General features: G+C 43.0%; 4 protein-coding genes across 5 annotated transcripts; 3 read left to right on the top strand and 1 right to left on the bottom strand.

The window, feature by feature from the left end:
• Window positions 1-1,529: 1,529 nt before the first annotated feature.
• Window positions 1,530-4,827, top strand: LOC134191271 (ankyrin-1-like). Its single transcript, XM_062659868.1, has 7 exons — window positions 1,530-1,886; window positions 2,109-2,302; window positions 2,363-2,445; window positions 2,995-3,056; window positions 3,116-3,232; window positions 3,524-3,563; window positions 4,360-4,827. Exons 1-7 carry the CDS (start codon window positions 1,779-1,781, stop codon window positions 4,650-4,652), a joined length of 897 nt encoding a protein of 298 aa, XP_062515852.1. The 5' UTR covers window positions 1,530-1,778; the 3' UTR covers window positions 4,653-4,827.
• Window positions 4,828-5,103: 276 nt separating this feature from the next.
• LOC134191689 (uncharacterized) lies at window positions 5,104-11,151 on the top strand. Of its 2 annotated transcripts, XM_062660306.1 has the most exons (15): window positions 5,104-5,834; window positions 6,126-6,335; window positions 6,561-6,686; window positions 7,055-7,131; window positions 7,199-7,333; window positions 7,404-7,533; window positions 7,709-8,026; window positions 8,112-8,240; window positions 8,303-8,359; window positions 8,557-8,808; window positions 8,875-9,593; window positions 9,662-10,127; window positions 10,274-10,669; window positions 10,741-10,947; window positions 11,011-11,151. In XM_062660306.1, the coding sequence occupies exons 1-14, from the start codon at window positions 5,139-5,141 to the stop codon at window positions 10,939-10,941; spliced, it is 3,912 nt and encodes a 1,303-aa protein (XP_062516290.1). In that variant the 5' UTR covers window positions 5,104-5,138; the 3' UTR covers window positions 10,942-10,947; window positions 11,011-11,151. The 2 variants fall into 2 exon arrangements, with proteins under 2 accessions (XP_062516290.1, XP_062516289.1); XM_062660305.1 differs by having other exon boundaries at window positions 10,741-11,151.
• A 393-nt stretch (window positions 11,152-11,544) lies between these two features.
• On the top strand, window positions 11,545-12,712 carry LOC134191691 (E3 ubiquitin-protein ligase Ufd4-like). Its single transcript, XM_062660308.1, has 2 exons — window positions 11,545-11,975; window positions 12,037-12,712. Exons 1-2 carry the CDS (start codon window positions 11,669-11,671, stop codon window positions 12,570-12,572), a joined length of 843 nt encoding a protein of 280 aa, XP_062516292.1. The 5' UTR covers window positions 11,545-11,668; the 3' UTR covers window positions 12,573-12,712.
• LOC134191690 (growth hormone-inducible transmembrane protein-like) lies at window positions 12,582-18,035 on the bottom strand. The gene is made up of 5 exons (XM_062660307.1): window positions 17,714-18,035; window positions 14,361-14,456; window positions 14,004-14,298; window positions 13,178-13,334; window positions 12,582-12,723 (listed from the first exon to the last, which is right to left on the bottom strand). The coding sequence occupies exons 1-5, from the start codon at window positions 18,008-18,010 to the stop codon at window positions 12,642-12,644; spliced, it is 927 nt and encodes a 308-aa protein (XP_062516291.1). The 5' UTR covers window positions 18,011-18,035; the 3' UTR covers window positions 12,582-12,641.
• Window positions 18,036-18,071: the final 36 nt, after the last annotated feature.

Below are 18,071 nucleotides of genomic sequence, written 5' to 3'. Positions count from 1 at the left end.
TTGTGTGAGCCAATTGTTGCTGGAGTGTGGCAAAGGAACGTTTATGGAAGTGATGGTTGCATCCAAGTGGTAGTGGACTGGACATCGACATGTCAATGAGTTGCAGTGAGAGATGCAGTCGGTCTGTGCACGTGCCGATGGTGGTGCTAGTGTATGACGTCTTCTAGTGCAATCTCGAGATACACTGGGCAGTTTGCTGATGTAGCAAACGAGTAGGACACGCCACGCCTACATATGAGATGTAAGCACGTGATGTTAACGCATGTTATACATCCGCACATTATATGGCAATATAAATATTTTTGTTCTATATTAATTAATATCAATAAGAGTAATATTTTATTTTATATTATATGTTAATTAATAAAAATTATTAATATATTATTTTGTTATATATTTTATATATTATTAATTAATAAAATAATATTTTATTGTTTATTTGCTAATAAAAAAACTTTATAAATTAATTTATTATTTTATATCTAATAGTAATTGATAAACATAATTACCGTGGTATATTAACATAATATTATATTTTGTATAATGACTAATATAATATATTAAGAAGCAATTCTATTACGTATTTAAAATTATAAAAATATTGATTAAAATATTTAAAATTATTTAATTAAAATATTGAATTGTTTTTGTGTGGTTGTGAGGTTGTAGTGAATGATGAGTTTGTGGTTATTTGTGTTGTAGATATGAGATGTAAACATGTGGAGTCATATTATATCTACATTAGAGTTTCTGGAATGAAAAGAATCGATCTGTACAATTTTGTACATTGAAGTGAATGTAGAAATTATAGTAACAATGATATTTACTATTGCTACAGTGTACACCGTACTGTATGTGAATAATTTATGTTTTCTAATTTAATTCGATGACGTTTTTTGGGCACGTGTTAAACACGTGCTTAGAACGAGGTCACGTGTCGTAAATAGCTGACATACGCATGCGCAAATCATTGTTACGTGCTTCCCGGGGAAATTTGTCACTTCGTCGTTTGCGTTTGTATCGCGTCGGAGGTGAGCAGTTTGCAATAGTCATGTAGGTAGACGAATAATATAAAATAATGTATGTAGACTGGGATAGACAGTAGAGTTAGAATGTGTGAGAAAGAAAGCAGTTTGTGAGTTGTTTTGTGTGGTGGAGTGTTATTGTTTGTTTGTTGTGTAGAAATGAACGAAGAATTGAGTGAAGCGGTGAGGAGAGGTGATATTGAGTCAGTAACGCCGCTTTTGGATACTCAAGTTGATATCAATGCTCGTGATAAGGATGGGGTATGTGTTGTGAGTTCTAATGTGTGTATTGGATGTTGAAATGAACTGCACGTCGTTTGATCTCAAAATAGAACACTCTTCTGATACAAGCGTGTTGTTATAATCAAAAGGAAATGGTTGAGTTTCTGCTCAGTAAATCAGCAGATGTTAATGGGACTGACAGGGTGAGTTGATTGAGTGTGTGAAAGTGTGATGTGTTGTTGATAAGATGATAGATATCAACTATATGTAACAATCTAATCCAACAATCAACGTTTTGGTTTGTTCTTGCTGGTCAAGAGGCAGCAGTGTTGACTTGTGACTGGCTGAAGCAGCCATTGCATGCAGAGATGAATAATCTTGTTGGTTTTTATTTGATTCAACTTGGACTGTTGGAGACTATTTTTGCAGTAGTTATTGTCTTATGAGGTCGTCTTCATTTTCTATTTTCTTTTGTCTTGCAGCATGTGTACAGTGTGATGGAGGAATAATGATAATAATACATTCTTGTGTATGCAGTGTGGAGATACAGCTTTGATTGTATGTGCAAGGACTGGATCAGAAGACATCACTGATCTACTACTGAATGTCAAAGATATTAATGTGATGAAGGGAGATTGTGTGAGTTTGAGTATTGAGAGGTTGAGTTGATATTGTGGTGTCTGTTGTGCATGTATTAAACATATTTGTGAGTGTAATGCATTGATTTTGCTATTGTTTGTGTTTGTGTGTTGATCATTCTATTGAATGTCTGATTGTGTGTGTTGAATGGAATGTCTGTTGCTTTAATATATTTTAACATAAACACTCTCTCACTATCTTATCAGTTTCTTGTTTACTCAGGACGGATGGACAGCCATCCATTGGGCTGCAGAGTATAATCACGTGACCATTGTAGAGAGACTTTTGTCTTGTTCTGTTCCTGTTGATATCAATGATATGTTTGGTCATACACCACTGTGGTGGGCTGCCTTTGATGGTCATGTGTGTTGTGTTGATGTTCTCCTAAAACATGGAGCGAGTCCCCAACATGAGAGGTGATGCATTCAATATCCTTCAGTCAATAATATTACTAACGTGATGTCATTGTGGGATAGTGAGTTGGGACGATCACCACTGGAGATTGCCAATGTATGTGGTCACAGTGATGTGGTTGAGATGATGGAAGAAGCCATAAGATGTAAGTGAAAGAAACAATTAATATGTGTTTTTGTTTTTTCTTCTTTTGATTTAATGTGATGATTTTGGTGTGAGGTTAGATTGATATTGTTGAATGATTTGCTTGTTATCTTGTCTGTGGAGCTATTGTAGTGATGTGCTGCTTTTGATCTTGTCACTTCTTTTCCTCTCAACATTTGGGTTGAGTTGATGTGTCTGCTTGTTTTATTGTGTGTTTTGTGTGTGTGTGTGTGTGTGTGTCTGTCCATTTGTCAATTGAATCAGTTAATGAGTTAATAATATTTTACTGTTGTCTTCTTCTCTACATATCTGGGTGTTTATCTCTTTGCACACTCGTCTGTAAATTATTGTCTGTTTGTCTTTTGTTAATTTTTGTTTGTTTTTATGTCGTGTTTGTGTGTTTACATTTTAATTAATATTTTTATTCATTTGCATGTCGGTTGAGTGATCTGTCTGTTTGTCATGTTGGACGCATTGTAGTTGTTTGTTTGTGTGTACATTAGCATCATGTTTATTGCACATTTTAAGTGACGCTGTTTTCCTCTTACAGTGAGATCTCATTCGTATGTGAAGGGAGATGTTGCTGTCATGAAACATCAATATGAAGAGACAGTAATGTGACTTTTTCATCTCTAGTTGTCTGTTTGCCAAGTTGTGTTTGTGTTGCATAGATTGCTGAACTGCAGAGTGAAGTGGAGAAGAAGACAGAAGAATTAAGACAATCATCCCTGGTCCATGAGAGTGAAGTAACGAGGTTAAGGAACGAAATTCAACAGAAAGAGAAGGAAGTAAGACGTTTCAGAATGTCAGCAGCTGATAGAGTATGACAAGCACACACATTGTTCAAGATGTGAAGGCTTTTGCTTTTCATTCTTTTTTCTTATTTTTCTGATTGAGTTGGATTTGTATTTAAATAATACAATAATGTATCTTTATTTGTTTGTTTGTATTGTGTTAATACATTCAATTTACATACAATACTTGCACGTGTTGTGACATTGAGGTCACATAACAATTTACTTTAGCATTTATTTCTGATTGGAATGATTGTGTACATAGCAACAGTTTCTCTGTTGCAGGCTGGTGAAGATCAAGTCTGGTTGCTGTTGCAGCCGCCAGGTACGAAGTGTGTGTGTGTGTGTGTGTGTGTGTGTGCGTGTGTGTGTGTGTGTGTGTGTGTGTGTGTGTGTGTGTGTGTGTGTTTCTTGGTTGCTAGGTTTTATTGCCAGTAGCAAGACTATTTGTTGTTGTGGTAACGACATGTACATCTATACAAGGGTTAGGTGCAAAATATTCACTCATTAACAATCTGACATCAGTGCTAGGGGAATGTGATGGGAGGACATGTGGTACTATAGAATATGACATACAGTATATATGCTCTCTGATGGTACTGGAAATGGCAAATTCTCCTTCCATTAATTAGCCCATTTCCTATACTCTGTTTTGGTCAAGGGACCATCTTATCACAGTATCCATAACATCTGTATGCAGATTGGCCTTGAAGAGCAATTTCTTTGTTTCCAATATTTTTGGTCAGTTTACTGTGTCCATGCTGGTTGCTTGGCATGTTGTATGGTTTACTCTGTCAACATTCATTCGATAATTTCTACACAAACTCATCTCATGTAAATCAATTATGTGGGTCTTTGTGACTTTGTTTGTTTTACATCTTTATCTCTCTCTGTGTGCCTTTTATTACTAAGTCTACCATGTGTGTAGATACAGACTGACACGTGTCATATTGTTGTACAGTTTTGTTTTCTATTTTCTTCATTGCTGTGTTAGTGAGGTATTAAAGTGCATGTTAGATATTTTATGTTGTCAATGAGTCTTTGTGAGCCTCCAATACAGTCCAACAGTTTCAAAAGTATAGTGAAGCAGTAATGTCTAATACAATACTCATTTGATTCAGGAGATGTGATGGGTGCTGTTGTTGATCTGGCCTGTGATCAGTGGAGTGACGTTGGACTTGAGTTGGGATACGAAATGCCTCAACTCAATTCAATGACACCGTCAATTCCTTTACCTTCAGGCAAACTGAATGCAATACTGAGAAGAAAGGCTCATGCTGTCGGTACCAGCAATGTTGTTGGTATCATCTTGTCTGCTTGCCAGCGTATTCCCTTTCCAATTTGTGCTACTACAATAAGAGATGAGGTAGTTAAACGTCAAGAGAGACTGAGAGCACAGAACGGTGGACAATAGAATAATTGACTTTGTCACTTTGTTGTCTGCATGGCTGATCATATGGTTTATTGTTGATCAAGTGATGTGTTACCTTTTGGTAGGAGGCACATCTTTTCTGTTTGTAATGCTACATGCTTTCTTGCTGCTTTCATATGTTAATGGCATTATTGCAATAGAATAGATTATGTTAATAGAATCACACACACACACACACACACACACACACACACACACACACACACACACGCACACACACACACACACACACACACACACACACACACACACACACACACACACACACACACATACACACCACTCACACACACGACTCACGCACACACCACACACACACACACACACACACACACACACACACACACATCACATCACACCACACTGACACTCACATTCACCGGGAATGCAAGGCTCTACAGTGCGCACGCGACTTTGTTTACGGCGCACGCGCAGTGATCTCCTAACAACCTCCAACTTTCCACCAAAATGCACCCCGGAGCGACACGACGACAACGGGAATCGGCTCTACAAGCGTCAAAAACCTTCACAACAAGCCAACAACAACTACAACAATGGAGCCGACGTCTCCTCACCGACGACGAACAATCATCTCTCTACTCGTTCTACAACGAATACCAATCAACCCGACAAGTCCACACACTAGTCTACCGATGCGCGCAACTCTTGCGAACACCAGAAAAGCGATATCTCGTCCACGCATTGAGAAACATCATCTCACCGCTCGACCGAGCAAAATTTGACAAATACGTGAGCGAATATGGACTGAACTTGTTTCCAAACGCGTCGAAATCGCCTTCGTTTTCCTCTCCTTCACGCGCGTCGTCGTCAGTCGGGAACCGGAAATCGACCACGCCCACTTATTTGGATCTCTCCAGTTCTTGGCCGGCGTCGGGATTTAGCACGAGTCCGAGGCAGCGACCGGTTTCTGTGAGTAGTGAGAGAGATAGGAATGTGGTGAGGAAGTTGTTGGTGAGGAGGACGAGTGAGAGTGAAGGATTGGGCTTCAGCTTCCGGGGCGGGGCTGAGCATAGAGTGGGATTGTATGTGAGTGGCGTGGATGCTGGGTCTGCGGCGGAGAAGAGCGGGCTGCGAGCCGGTATGCAGTTGTTGAAGGCGAATGATGTGAGTTTGGAGGATGCCACGACTGATCAAGCGATTCGAGTGAGTTGTTTGTGGGACACGCCCTTTGCGTGGGTTTGACCATCTACTGTTTGTCTGTTTGTCCGTGTGTTTATGTTTGTGTTGGTATGTTGGTGTACTTAGTTGTGTGTGTGTGTGTGTGTGTGTGTGTGTGTGTGTGTGTGTGTGTGTGTGTGTGTGTGTGTTTGCATGTCTGTCTATCTGCTTGGTTCATATGTCTGTGTGTTTGTCTGTCTATTTGTAAGTCCATTCAGTTAGCATTTTAATATATATTTTTATTGCTTCAGAAATTGTAATCAATTTTTTATTTAGATTCTCAAAGGAAGTAAAAAACTCAGACTGTCTGTGATCGACAGAGGTATGTATCCAGGCACATACACTGCTCATACGCAGCATAGATGGGTTGATCCTAATGGTCGACTCGCATCACCTCCACCTGAGATTAAAGCTTTAGAAAGAAGAAAGTCTGAATCGGGAGGAAGAAGTGAAATGAGACTTCTATCCAACTCGGATGAAAGGAAGGTTAGTCTACATATACAATATGTTAATTAATTGAGCTATTGGAGGGATGCATCTCACAACAAACTAGATTATTGTATTGGAGGGATGCATCTCACAGTACACTAGACTATTGGAGGGATGCATCTCACTATACATTAGACTATTGTATTGGAGGGATGCATCTCATAATACACTAGACTATTGTATTGCATTGCCTCCTTGTGTGATTAAAATTGCTGTTTGTAGGTGAACGTTCTTGTAAAGAACGGGCAAAAACTTGGTATAAGCATCAGAGGTGGCATAGAGTTAGGTGTTGGGATCTACGTGTCTAGCGTTGATGAGAACTCAGTAGCTGAAAATGCGGGGCTACGAGTAAGCACAGACAGACAAACAATGACAGATGGACAGATGGACACACAGACAGATGAACAGACTGACAGACAAATAGACAGACAGAAAAACAAAGACAGGTGGACAGACAGCTGAATGGACTGATCAGCTAATAGACAGACAAAGAGACGGACAACCAGACAGAAACGTATATACAGAGACATGTAGACAGACTGATGGATAGACGGATGGACTGACAGACAAATGGACACCCAGACAAATGGACAGACAAACAAACAAACAGAAAAACGTATATACACAGACAGATGGACAAACACATAAACATACAGATGCACAGATAGGCAAACACAGACAGACACACAATAAAACATTGTGATCCAATGTGTTAGGCCGGAGACCAAATTCTCGATGTCAACGGTGAGAGTCTCTTAGAAGCGACTCATCTGGAGGCAACAAACATGTTGAAGTCAGACCAAACGACACGACATCTCTAACACAACATTACAATTGGCGTTCTGTGTGTGTGTGTGTAGGAGTCAAGACCATCTGATGGTGATGACCATCAAAGACGTTGGCAAGATCCCTCACTCCACAGTCAAATACAATCACTCAGACTGGGTCTATTGTAATGAGCAAAATACGAGTGATGCATCACTGAAGGATCGTAGGTAAGATGTGTATGTATGTATGTATCAGTTGTTTTGTATTTGTTGTGTTGCAAGTGAGTTTTGGTTGTAGTGCTACTCTTCCTGCTCGTCTACGCCATAAGGCTCAGTCTACGGGTGATGAAACTGAGCCGTACTTTAGAGAGCAGCCATCAGCGGAGTTCTCGACGTTTAAGGCATCGGATGATGAGGAAAAGACGAGAGTGAGGAGGATTTGTTGTCGTGTGTGTGTGTGTGTGTGTGTGTGTGTGTGTGGTGTGTGTGTGTGTGTGTGTGTGTGTGTGTGTGTGTGTGTGTGTGTGTGTGTGTGTGTGTGTGTGTGTGTGTGTGTGTGTGTGTGTGTGTGTGTGTCATCTATTACATCAATTTTTCTCACAGCGTGAATCCACCATCTTCAAACAAGGAATGGGCACTCAGTTAGTAATGAAAACAACACAAGTCTCCACAGCTCGTGCTGAAATCGAGTCCAAAGCTCAACACATCCTCACCGAACACGAACTCAGCTCTCTCCACTACTACCTCTCACAATACCAAGACGGTCACGTCCATGTTGACGATCTGGTCACTGCATTGAGAAACATTCTGGACACGGTTGAAAAAGCGTCGCTCGTCACTGACATCATTCAAATTGTGACACCACGTGACCTCGACCGATTCGAGAGCCTCATGAGAGAAACAGAGATGGAAGTCATGCGGGTGAGTTGTGTGTGTGTGTGTGTGTGTGTGTGTGTGTGTGTGTGTGTGTGTGTACGGCTTATGTATGTGTGTGCATCTGTGGCAGGAACGACGACGTTTGGAGTCAATAAATCGGATGAAAGCTGCTTCCATGATTACAGACTCACCGCCTGTTAGAAGGCAGGCAATCCCCGGATCATCACAGGTTGATGTGAGGCATTCACCCAGTCAGCAGGTGTGTGCACATGTTGTGACCAAGTGTGAGTGGTAATAATCACTTGATGTTGTCTGTGGTAGAGAGTAGCAGTGCTGCCAAGGACTGATACGTATTCACCCAATTCAAGCCAAGACGGGGTTTGTGCTACCAAAGAAATTCTTGTGTCTGTATATTGTCTGTCCATGTTTGGTTTGTCTGTCTGTCTGTCCATCTGTATGTCTCACTGTGTGTGTGTGTTCGTCCGTTTGCCTGTTTGCCATCTCTCCACCATCCGTAATGTCTGTATGTTGTATGTCCATCTTGTGGCTGATACTAATCCATCACATCATCCTAGGACTATACAAGGACTGGCACCAGTCCCCTCATCCATCAAATAGCAACAGTAGCCGTCGTTCACAAGTCAGCAGCCGCACAGCCTGACGATGACAATGACGACGACGACAACGACGACGAAGATTCCACAGAATCCGAAAACAGCAGCGAATCAGGAATCGCACAAGTATACACAGTAAACCATCCAGCATCAGACACGACGTCCGAAGTGTCTGACACTGCAGTACTAGTCGCAGTCAATGCGATCGCTGCCGTTAGTCGCATCAACACAAACAAACGTTTGCTCAATTGTTGATTGCATCGTGTGCTTACATTTCAGGCTGCAGACGAGAGCGACAAAGAAGACGAAACGGAGAGAAACAAAGACACAGAAGAGAGAAACAAAGACACAGAAGAGAGAAACGAAGACACAAGAAATGAGACACAAGACAACATAAGAGCTGATAGTAAGTCAAATGTGGACAAAACAGCAGACAACATTGTGACAAACACGAGAGACGAATTTGTAGCCGAAAGTACCGAGGCACCTCCTGTGTTCCACGTTCCTGCGCCTCCGAGTCACGACGAAGACGTCGATAGCGAACACGACGAACCGGCCGATAAGCAGGAGACCGTCGTTCCCGTTGTACAACCGATTGCAGCAGCTCCCATAACACAAACTGTCGTCCACAAGCCGTCACCCGCAGTCTCCCTACAACCGATTGCAGCAGCTCCCATAACACAAACTGTCGTCCACAAGCCGTCACCCGCAGTCTCCCGACGTCCGCCCGTCTTCATGCCTCCTCCTCCTCCTCCTGCACCCGAGGCGTCCACCACTCCTCCAATATTCCACGTCCCTCGACCTCCTTTGGATGAATACATAGACTCTAGTGATGATGAGACGAAGGTGGAGATTACCACAGACAAGCAGGTGGATGGATTGGCAGTACAAGTCGGTGATTCAGAGAACACGGACCGAGTCGTGTCTCCAGACCCGCAGGAAGTGCTTCAACAAACGATGCATCAACGAAGGAAACGAATCAATCCCGGCAGCATCTAGTAAGGCAATCGTATCGTGATTTGTTTGTCTGTCTGTCTGTTGTGAATGTCGTGGATTCTCTGTGTAGCATCCGGGAGCGTGCGAATCGATCGATCTCTGCAGACTCGTCAACGACCGAGGTGTCTGTTGATGAGACGTGGGATCCATCGTTTCATGACACGTCGACACTTGATAATTCGATAACATCGACTCACAGTAAACAAGGACACGAAAATGTCCGTAAATCTGATGAGGAAAACGAAGCAGCCGAACACACGAGAAGAGAAGATGATCACGAAGATGCTACAGACGAACCGGATGGCAACAGAGAGGCGACAGGGTCGAGTGAGGAGACTGAAAAGAGGCCTGATGATGTGACTGTTGGGCAAGCGGATGATGTATTGATGGTTAGAGGTGAGAAGGAGGATGTTTTGGAGCGACAGGGAATGACACAAGATGATGGTCAATCGGAAGTTCGACCGTCTGTAGTCGTGAGTGATGACGAGCAGCCGGAAAGTGTTGAACACAGATTGGAGCAGCACACAGATGCACAGGTCTGTGTGTGTGTGTGCGTGTGTGTGTGTGTGTGTGTGTGTGTGTGTGTGCGTGTGTGCATGCATGCATGCATGTGTGTGCACGTGTGTCCATCCGTCCGTCCTTTGTTACATCACAACTGATCACTCACACATTCTCCCAACAGGACAACCAACCTCAACCCCAACCCCAACAACCCACTCACCCCACCCCACCCCAAACCACACCCGACGACACCCTCACCCCTACCGCCACCTCAACACCCATCAAACCCTCCGATCCCTACACCTACAAACCATCCCGCAGCGAAATCTACGGAGCACCTGAAACACCCAAGCAACCAACCGAAGACGTCTACGCAATACCAAACAAACTAAAAAAGAGCCGATCGACGACACCAAAACCGGAACCAGAACGAGAGCCAAAAACAGTCGCTGGATACACTGGCCTGACAGGCACGATCGTCAACGTCTTAGTACCGAAAAACAAACCGAGACTCGGAATGTCGGTCAACGGCGGCTCGAACACCAAACAGAAAGAGATACGACTGAGAGACGTCCAGGTAGTGTGGGCCTCGCATTTCATGTTCATCATGTTTGTATGTTTGTTTGCCATGTGTGTGTGTGTGTGTAGCCCAATGGATGTGCTCATGCTGTCATGCCGCCCCTCAAGCTCGGTCAACAGATACTGGCCGTTGATCATCGTTCACTGAAGGGGTTGACGCATCGTCAGGCGGTCGAGATGATCAAGGAGAGCTTCAACAGTCGACGGACGGAGATGGAGTTGACTATACATGAAGATGACGAGGCCAAGCATTCGGGCGACAAAAGCTGAACTCATGTATGTCTGGCTGGTCTATATAGTCAAGGACTTTAATACAGATTTTTGCATCTATTTTCGTAGTCGTGGATGGCATTTTGATACGCTGTATTTTTCGATATCAGATGGCATGATTGCACGTGACAGGCACGTGATATACACGTGACTCATTTATTGTACACTTTAATTCGATGAAAATACAAAGTGAATATCGACAATACAATAGACTCACTCAAAATGAAGGCCAAAAGAATAAAATTGGTTGTTTGACAGAAGCTTAAGTGGCACACCATTTGTATGGTGGGCGTGTTTTAAAAAATTAAATTAAATTTTAAATTTTAATTTATGCATTCGAACTTGCTTGTAATACATACTTGAACTCTGCATACAACTTGCATTAAAAGTTGATATTAATTATAAATCATAAAAAATAAAACGCGCGCATGCGCAATAATTTTTAACACTCCTGTCAAAGGAATAATTTTATTCTTGTGGGCTAAGATGCTTAGAAACACAGCAAACCGAATATATTAATTAATCTTACATAACTAGATATCAAAGTGTTAGCTAATAGACTCCAAGGGCGCGCGCGTCGCTATTACTCAGAGCGTTAGGACTCCGAAGGCACGCAAAGGGTCTCCGTTCCACGCATGCGCACATTAAAATCCCTTTCGGGCCTGTTCGCTCACGTTATAGCAGCCACGCCCTGTTACTCCTCACCTCTCACCTCAATCGTTACACAATGGGTGACTTCCGAAGTCTGGTCGAGCTCAGCGACGACGAGAACGACGAGAACGCTCCCGAAACGGCGCTGAACGACGGCGTACTCACGTCGATCGGTCGCAAACTGGCGAACAAACTCAAACGACCGCGCAGTCGAGGCAGTTCGGCGCGATCGAGCGCTAAGTCCACACCGATGGCCACGCCCACGCACAGCGCTCCGGCATCTCCACTGAAGAAGGCATTCCGCGACGACGTCTTCGACTTCGACGAGGATCACATCGATCCTAGCTGCACGAAGGCGACGGCCGACGGCGACAGCAGTTCGAGTAAGTTTCCGGTCGGTTGCGAGGCGCTAATTGAATGACAGGGCTGTCACTGGTGTGTTAGGGACGTTCACGTTTGCCAAGGATTTCGACAAGAACGGAGTGTTGTATTACATCGGGAAGCACGGCAGGCCGTTCTGGAACAACCCGGCCGAAACCCTGCAGGTCATGGTCTCGTTTTCCGAGCACGGCGAGGGAAACATCGTGGGAGTCATGAGCGACGCGCTCAGCCGCAAGCCGGTCACGTGTCGCACGAGAAACGGCGAGAAATCGTGGATTTCGTACGATTTGGGTCGACTACGACGCCTGATTCCGAATTATTACACGCTAAGGCACGGGTCTTCGAGCAAGGATATGGCCCTGCAGCACTGGAGATTCGAGGGCTCGGAGAACGGCGTCGATTGGGTCTGTCTTGACACACGCTTCAATGAGTCGGCGTTACAGCGGAAATACGGGACATCGTCGTGGCCCATTACCGGAAGTCACGTGGCGTTTAGGTACCTCCGTGTCATGCAGACCGGTCCTAATAATAGTGGCACTCATGAGTTGAGCGTTGGAGGAATAGAATTTTATGGAAAGTTGTTAGAAATGCAAGAGTAGTTGACTATGTAGTGTCACATGGTGTTGAGACATACCAGACTAGTTGGATTATTGTAGTTTGCGTTTGAGTCATTTCTTTCTTGATGATGATGAGAGGATGGTCAGTATACGAATGAATATGTTGATGGCGTCCATGTAAATACCGAGAGACCTACAACAGATGGCAATAAATGAATGACACATGGACACACGTGCACACACACACACACACTCACACACACACACACACACACACACACACACACACACTTTGTGCACACACACACACACACACACACACACACACACACACACACACACTTTGTGCACGCACACACACACACACAAACAACACACACACACACACACACACACACACACACACACACACACACACACACACTTTGTGCACGCACGCACACACACACACACACACACACACACACACACACTTTGCACACACACTTTGCGCACACACATGCACGCACGCACGTGCACACACACACACACACACACACACACACACACACACACACACACTTTGTGCACACACACACACACACACACACACTTTGTGCACACACACACACACACACACACACACACACACACACACACACACTCACGCATTCACTGGATCAAAATGAGGCTCCATCTCAGCGGCCTTGATGATTTTCTGTGTGTCGTAGAGCATGAATCCTCCGAACACGATCAACCCTCCGTAGAGAGTAAACGAATACATTCCCATACCGAGCGAACTCATCGGACCAAGAAACATACTCCCTACACACAGTAGTACAGAAAACAGTGTTTCAGTCAGTCTGCTTTACTGTCTGTCAACTCTGTTTGTCCATCTGCCTGTCTTTCCATCCATCTGTCTGTCTGTCCATCCGTCTGTTTGTCCATCCGTCTGTCTGTCCATCCGTCTGTCTGTCCATCCGTCTGTCTGTTCATCCATCCATCTGTCTGTCTGTCCATCCGTCTATCCATCTGTCTGCATGTCTATTTGTCTGTCTGTCGGTCTGTTTGTCTGTCCATCTATTCATCAGTCTGTCTGTCTGACTGTCTGTCTGTCCAGCCATCTGTCTGTTTGTCTCTCTGTCCATCCACCAGTCTCTGTTTGTCTGTCAGTCCGTCCGTCTGTCCATCCACCAGTCTGTCTACCTGTCTGTCTGTCCATCCACCAATTTGTCTGTTTGTCTATCTGTCCATCCATCAGTCTGTCTGTTTGTCTGCTTGTCTGTCTGTCTGTCCATCCACCAGTCTGTCTGTTTTCTGTTTGTCTGTCTGTCCATCCATCCACCAGTCTGTCTGTCTGTATGTCTTTCCGTCTGTCTGTCTGTTCGTCCATCCATCTGCCTGTCTGTTATGTCTGTCTCCATCAGTCTATCCATCCATTCATCTGTCCATCCAAACCTATCAATCATTTCCTTCTTCACAAACAACACTCACCAATTGATGCCACACACACAGCTCCCAATCCTAACGACAACGGTCCGGCCCAGTTCAAAAATTTATCCGACGGTGCACAAGCCGCAGTGAATGTCAAACCTGCAACCGTTCCTGCCGTATAAATAGCAGCCCTAGCAACCAGAGCGCCTCCCATCATAACAGCAGGTGCAAGAAACATTCCCCACACACCACTGAACATCAACCAGGCCGAGTGCTTCATCAACGTGTTCTCATACGGGACAGAGACGCACAACATGTAGCTGCCTAGAGAGCCACCAAGACCAACAAGAAGAAACTAAAATGAAACAAGAGAGACTGATGGAACACACAATAATGTGATGCATGGTCGAGTCTTACTACAATAGGGCTCATACGAGAGAAACGTGCGATGAGTCCGGAACGTACGGTTGCTGCTGCTGCGGCTGCAGTCACGGCTAGGCCTCCGGTAAAGTACTACGTGTACACATAAAATGTTACACATGCTGCAACTGTCAACACGAAATTCATTCATAGAAGTTTGATGCAGTCACAGAGTGGAATATGGTCATTGACCGACCAACTGGTGTTCATGACCGACCACTACTTTGTTTTGATCAAACATACGTACATGATTGGTCAAGACGTAATATTTACTAGAATTTAAAAAAAATTTCTCTGAAAAAAAAGAAATAGATGTAGGGATTGTATAAAAGTAATAGACACAAGATCAATAGATAATATGAACCAAAGCCAGACATCATTAGTGAATCCTTCCATCACACTAAAAGTAAAATGTAGGGAATGTGGTTGGAAGGATTCACTAATGATGTCTGGCTTTGCTTCATATTATCTATAGATCTTGTTTCTATTACTTTTTATACAATCCCTACATCTATTTCTTTTTTCAAATAATTTTTTTTAAAATTCTAGTTTGGTAAGTTTTTAGGAGTGCGAAAGCACAACCTACTCCATTAATTAAACAAAGATTCTATAGCATAACGAAAATACACATTTCCTATATCATACCTCGTATATATACATGTATAGTCACACATCCCGAGCATGCAAATCTTATATATAATATACAGTGTTCTGTACTTGCAAAATATGCAAATACGCTGTGCAGTGTTTGTGTATAGATAATCATGCAGACGTTACATTTAGTTGCAATTATAACTTACCACTAATGAATGAAGCTGTGTTCTACTGACGTGCGAGTACGAGCATGTGTGTGTGTGTGTGTGTGTGTGTGTGTGTGTGTTGTGTGTGTGAGTGTGTGTGTGTGTGTGAGTGTGTGTCAATGGGAAAGGGTGTGGCTACGACAGACTAATTTATAGGTTTAGTATGTCTGACAGACGGGCGCACTGGCCTAGCTTGTACTTGTACTGCACCATTTGAACACGTAAGGGTACCACATGACAACCATGAAGTGCCAGTTTCAAAAGCGTCAGCTTCTTCTTGGTCATCATTGTGTCATTGGACGCTCACGCACACGCCAACATTTGCACACTTGCATGTGACCACAAGTTCGTACTGTACGCGTGCTCAGTGTCTCGAACAAAAGCCTCTACACGCGACCGGTTCGTACGCACAAGGTCTTTGATTTGTGGCTTAGAGAGGTCGGCCTTTAGACACGACAATACGGTAACTCTAGTCAACTCACTTTGTGCACAAAATTTCATCACCTAGGCCACACCTTTAGCTCCTAACAAACGTACGTCACATTCAACGTCGACATTTCGTGATGGAAGTAAAAAATGTTTGCCTTCTGCTTGAAGGCGTTGGTGTTCCAATTACGGCATTGAGAGGTGTATCGCATCTGCGATTGCGATGACGTTCAACGTCACTACTTCTATAATAATTAATACGTATTCCCGTTTGCTAGTGCCATTCAAAAGCACAATTTTTTGCCTAACTGGAGACTCTCCGGTATCCGGATAGTCTAGAGAAACGTTTGCCTCGTGTATGCCTCTGACAAAGTCATACGATTTTTTTCCTTTAAACTTTGAGCTAGATATATTGGAATTCATTGAAATACGGCATTTATTCAAGGGCGGCGTTTATACTTTTATCTGTACTCTTGGCTGTGGCGTCTAATCGAACAAATACGGTATTCAAGATATCCTGTATGTGTCATGAAATAGTAAACATTCTATCAGAAAGACAAATGTCTGACCAGAGATTTACATTACCGTTAGTCTTAATAAAAAGTTCGCTCCAACCAGCAATAGAAAATACGCAAATTCTCAATGTCATGTAAACCTTCACTACCCAAGTCCATGTAGTATAGTGCATACTACATTTAATACTAGTAAATGCTCAGTTAGCATTGTGTTTGGCGAGCGATGGTGTTCTGTCTTTACCAATTCGCGTAACAATGGTTGCGTTACTTAGCAATAGTTTTTGTCAAACAAACCCGGGAACTCAGGAAACAGACTTTCAGTTGCTCTTCTAAAGTATTTTGTATTCAATTAACCGATTCAGGCGTTCAATTATCCGTTGCTTACGGCTGTTGTGCAACTAAATAACTTACATAGTCTGCAGTTGGGCAGCTACTCAAATATCATCATTCATCAGCTGTATAGACGCAATAATTTGTAATTAATCTTGACTTTAGCGTGAATTTTTAGCGCGTGTTGTACGATAATTTCCTTTGCACTAATCTTGGTGTCCCACGTTTCCACGGAGGTCTAACTAAGCTGTTGTGAGCGAACTAAATCTACATATCTAGGAAGCCTACAACAACGCCTTGCTCTGTCAATCGTGGTGTAATCCACATACTTTGTAAATCTCGCGTCTTGCGTGATACCATGCAACAGTCCATCATGCGTCGCAGCTGGTTTTTAGCTAATGAAGAGCTCCAATTTCACTACTTCACCTTCCCACCTTTCTTGAATCAATCATTTATTGTTCAGCTGAAACGTGAGTGAGCATCATAGAAAGACGTCATGAAAGAAATGTGCGACTAAAATAATTATTTCTATATTTGGTACTTCTAATTAGAACAGAACATCGGATAATTGAATGCCCGAATCGGATAACTGAACGCCCAATTCGGATAATTGCTTGCCTGGATCATGTAACTGAACACTGAGTTCAGACAATTGAACGCAAAACACTATAGTTGTCTTCAATTCTTCGTTCACGCTTCAGTCGTCTCACTCGTTTACTGAGATAGTCGCGTAACAATGATCGCATAGTCACGTGAAAATGGTTGCGTAGCAATAATTTCTATCAAAGTAACGCGCGGAAACTCAAAAAACAGACTTTTCTCTTCTTTTAGCTTTTCTTTTTCATTCCGTTTGTCACAAATCTGTCTCCTTTTCTCTTTAGTCGCGTAAGGGAGCAAAATCGAGAGTCGTTTGACTCTCCTCGCCAAGAAATTACAATTGAGTCGACCCCTCAAAAGAGGTCCCATGCTTCAATTTTTAGCGCATATGTTACAGAGTCAAAATTGCATTCATCTGGCATCGTCGTTTTGTTGATTTGTCTTTCTGTTTTGCCGTAAATCCATATGACAAGTGCTGACGTACGTATATATATATAAATATATAAATATATAAATATATAAATATATAAATATAATATATCTCGAGCTCAATTGACATGACAAGAGAGAGGCTCGCTTCGCTCGCCAATTAAATATGTATTTATATAGTCTCACTTATAAATTTTTATATAAATATAATTTTCAATAATTAATTTCTTTGTATTAATTAACATGTTCTCACTGTGTACGTCTTCTGAACTCTTTCTTTTACTACACGAGGCCAGAACTTAGCTCTGTCTATGGCTCCCGCTTCAGACGACATTCCCAGCCCATAAAAGCAAAGACTTCCGATCCCTGCCAAACAACCTCCTGCTACTAGCGCGCGCCCCCATGACTGAGAAACTGTGCCTGAAATGGAGCGAGGTTTCACCGTTTCTGCGGCGCCTTCAACAACAGTTCGTGTTCCAGTAGCAAGAAAGCGACGGCATACTCCACTGGAAGCTGTACGCAACAACCCAGCTCGGCAAAGAAGCGACATATCGAGTGTAGTAACACGCTATCCCGGATTGTTATCCCCGGATGATTATCCCCGGATAACA

This window comes from Corticium candelabrum, chromosome 15 (genome assembly GCF_963422355.1).
Source record: "Corticium candelabrum chromosome 15, ooCorCand1.1, whole genome shotgun sequence".
NCBI classification, from domain to species: Eukaryota; Metazoa; Porifera; class Homoscleromorpha; order Homosclerophorida; family Plakinidae; genus Corticium; species Corticium candelabrum.
The sequence above is the reverse complement of the archived record's forward strand: the minus strand, read 5'-3'. Positions and strand labels throughout refer to the sequence as shown.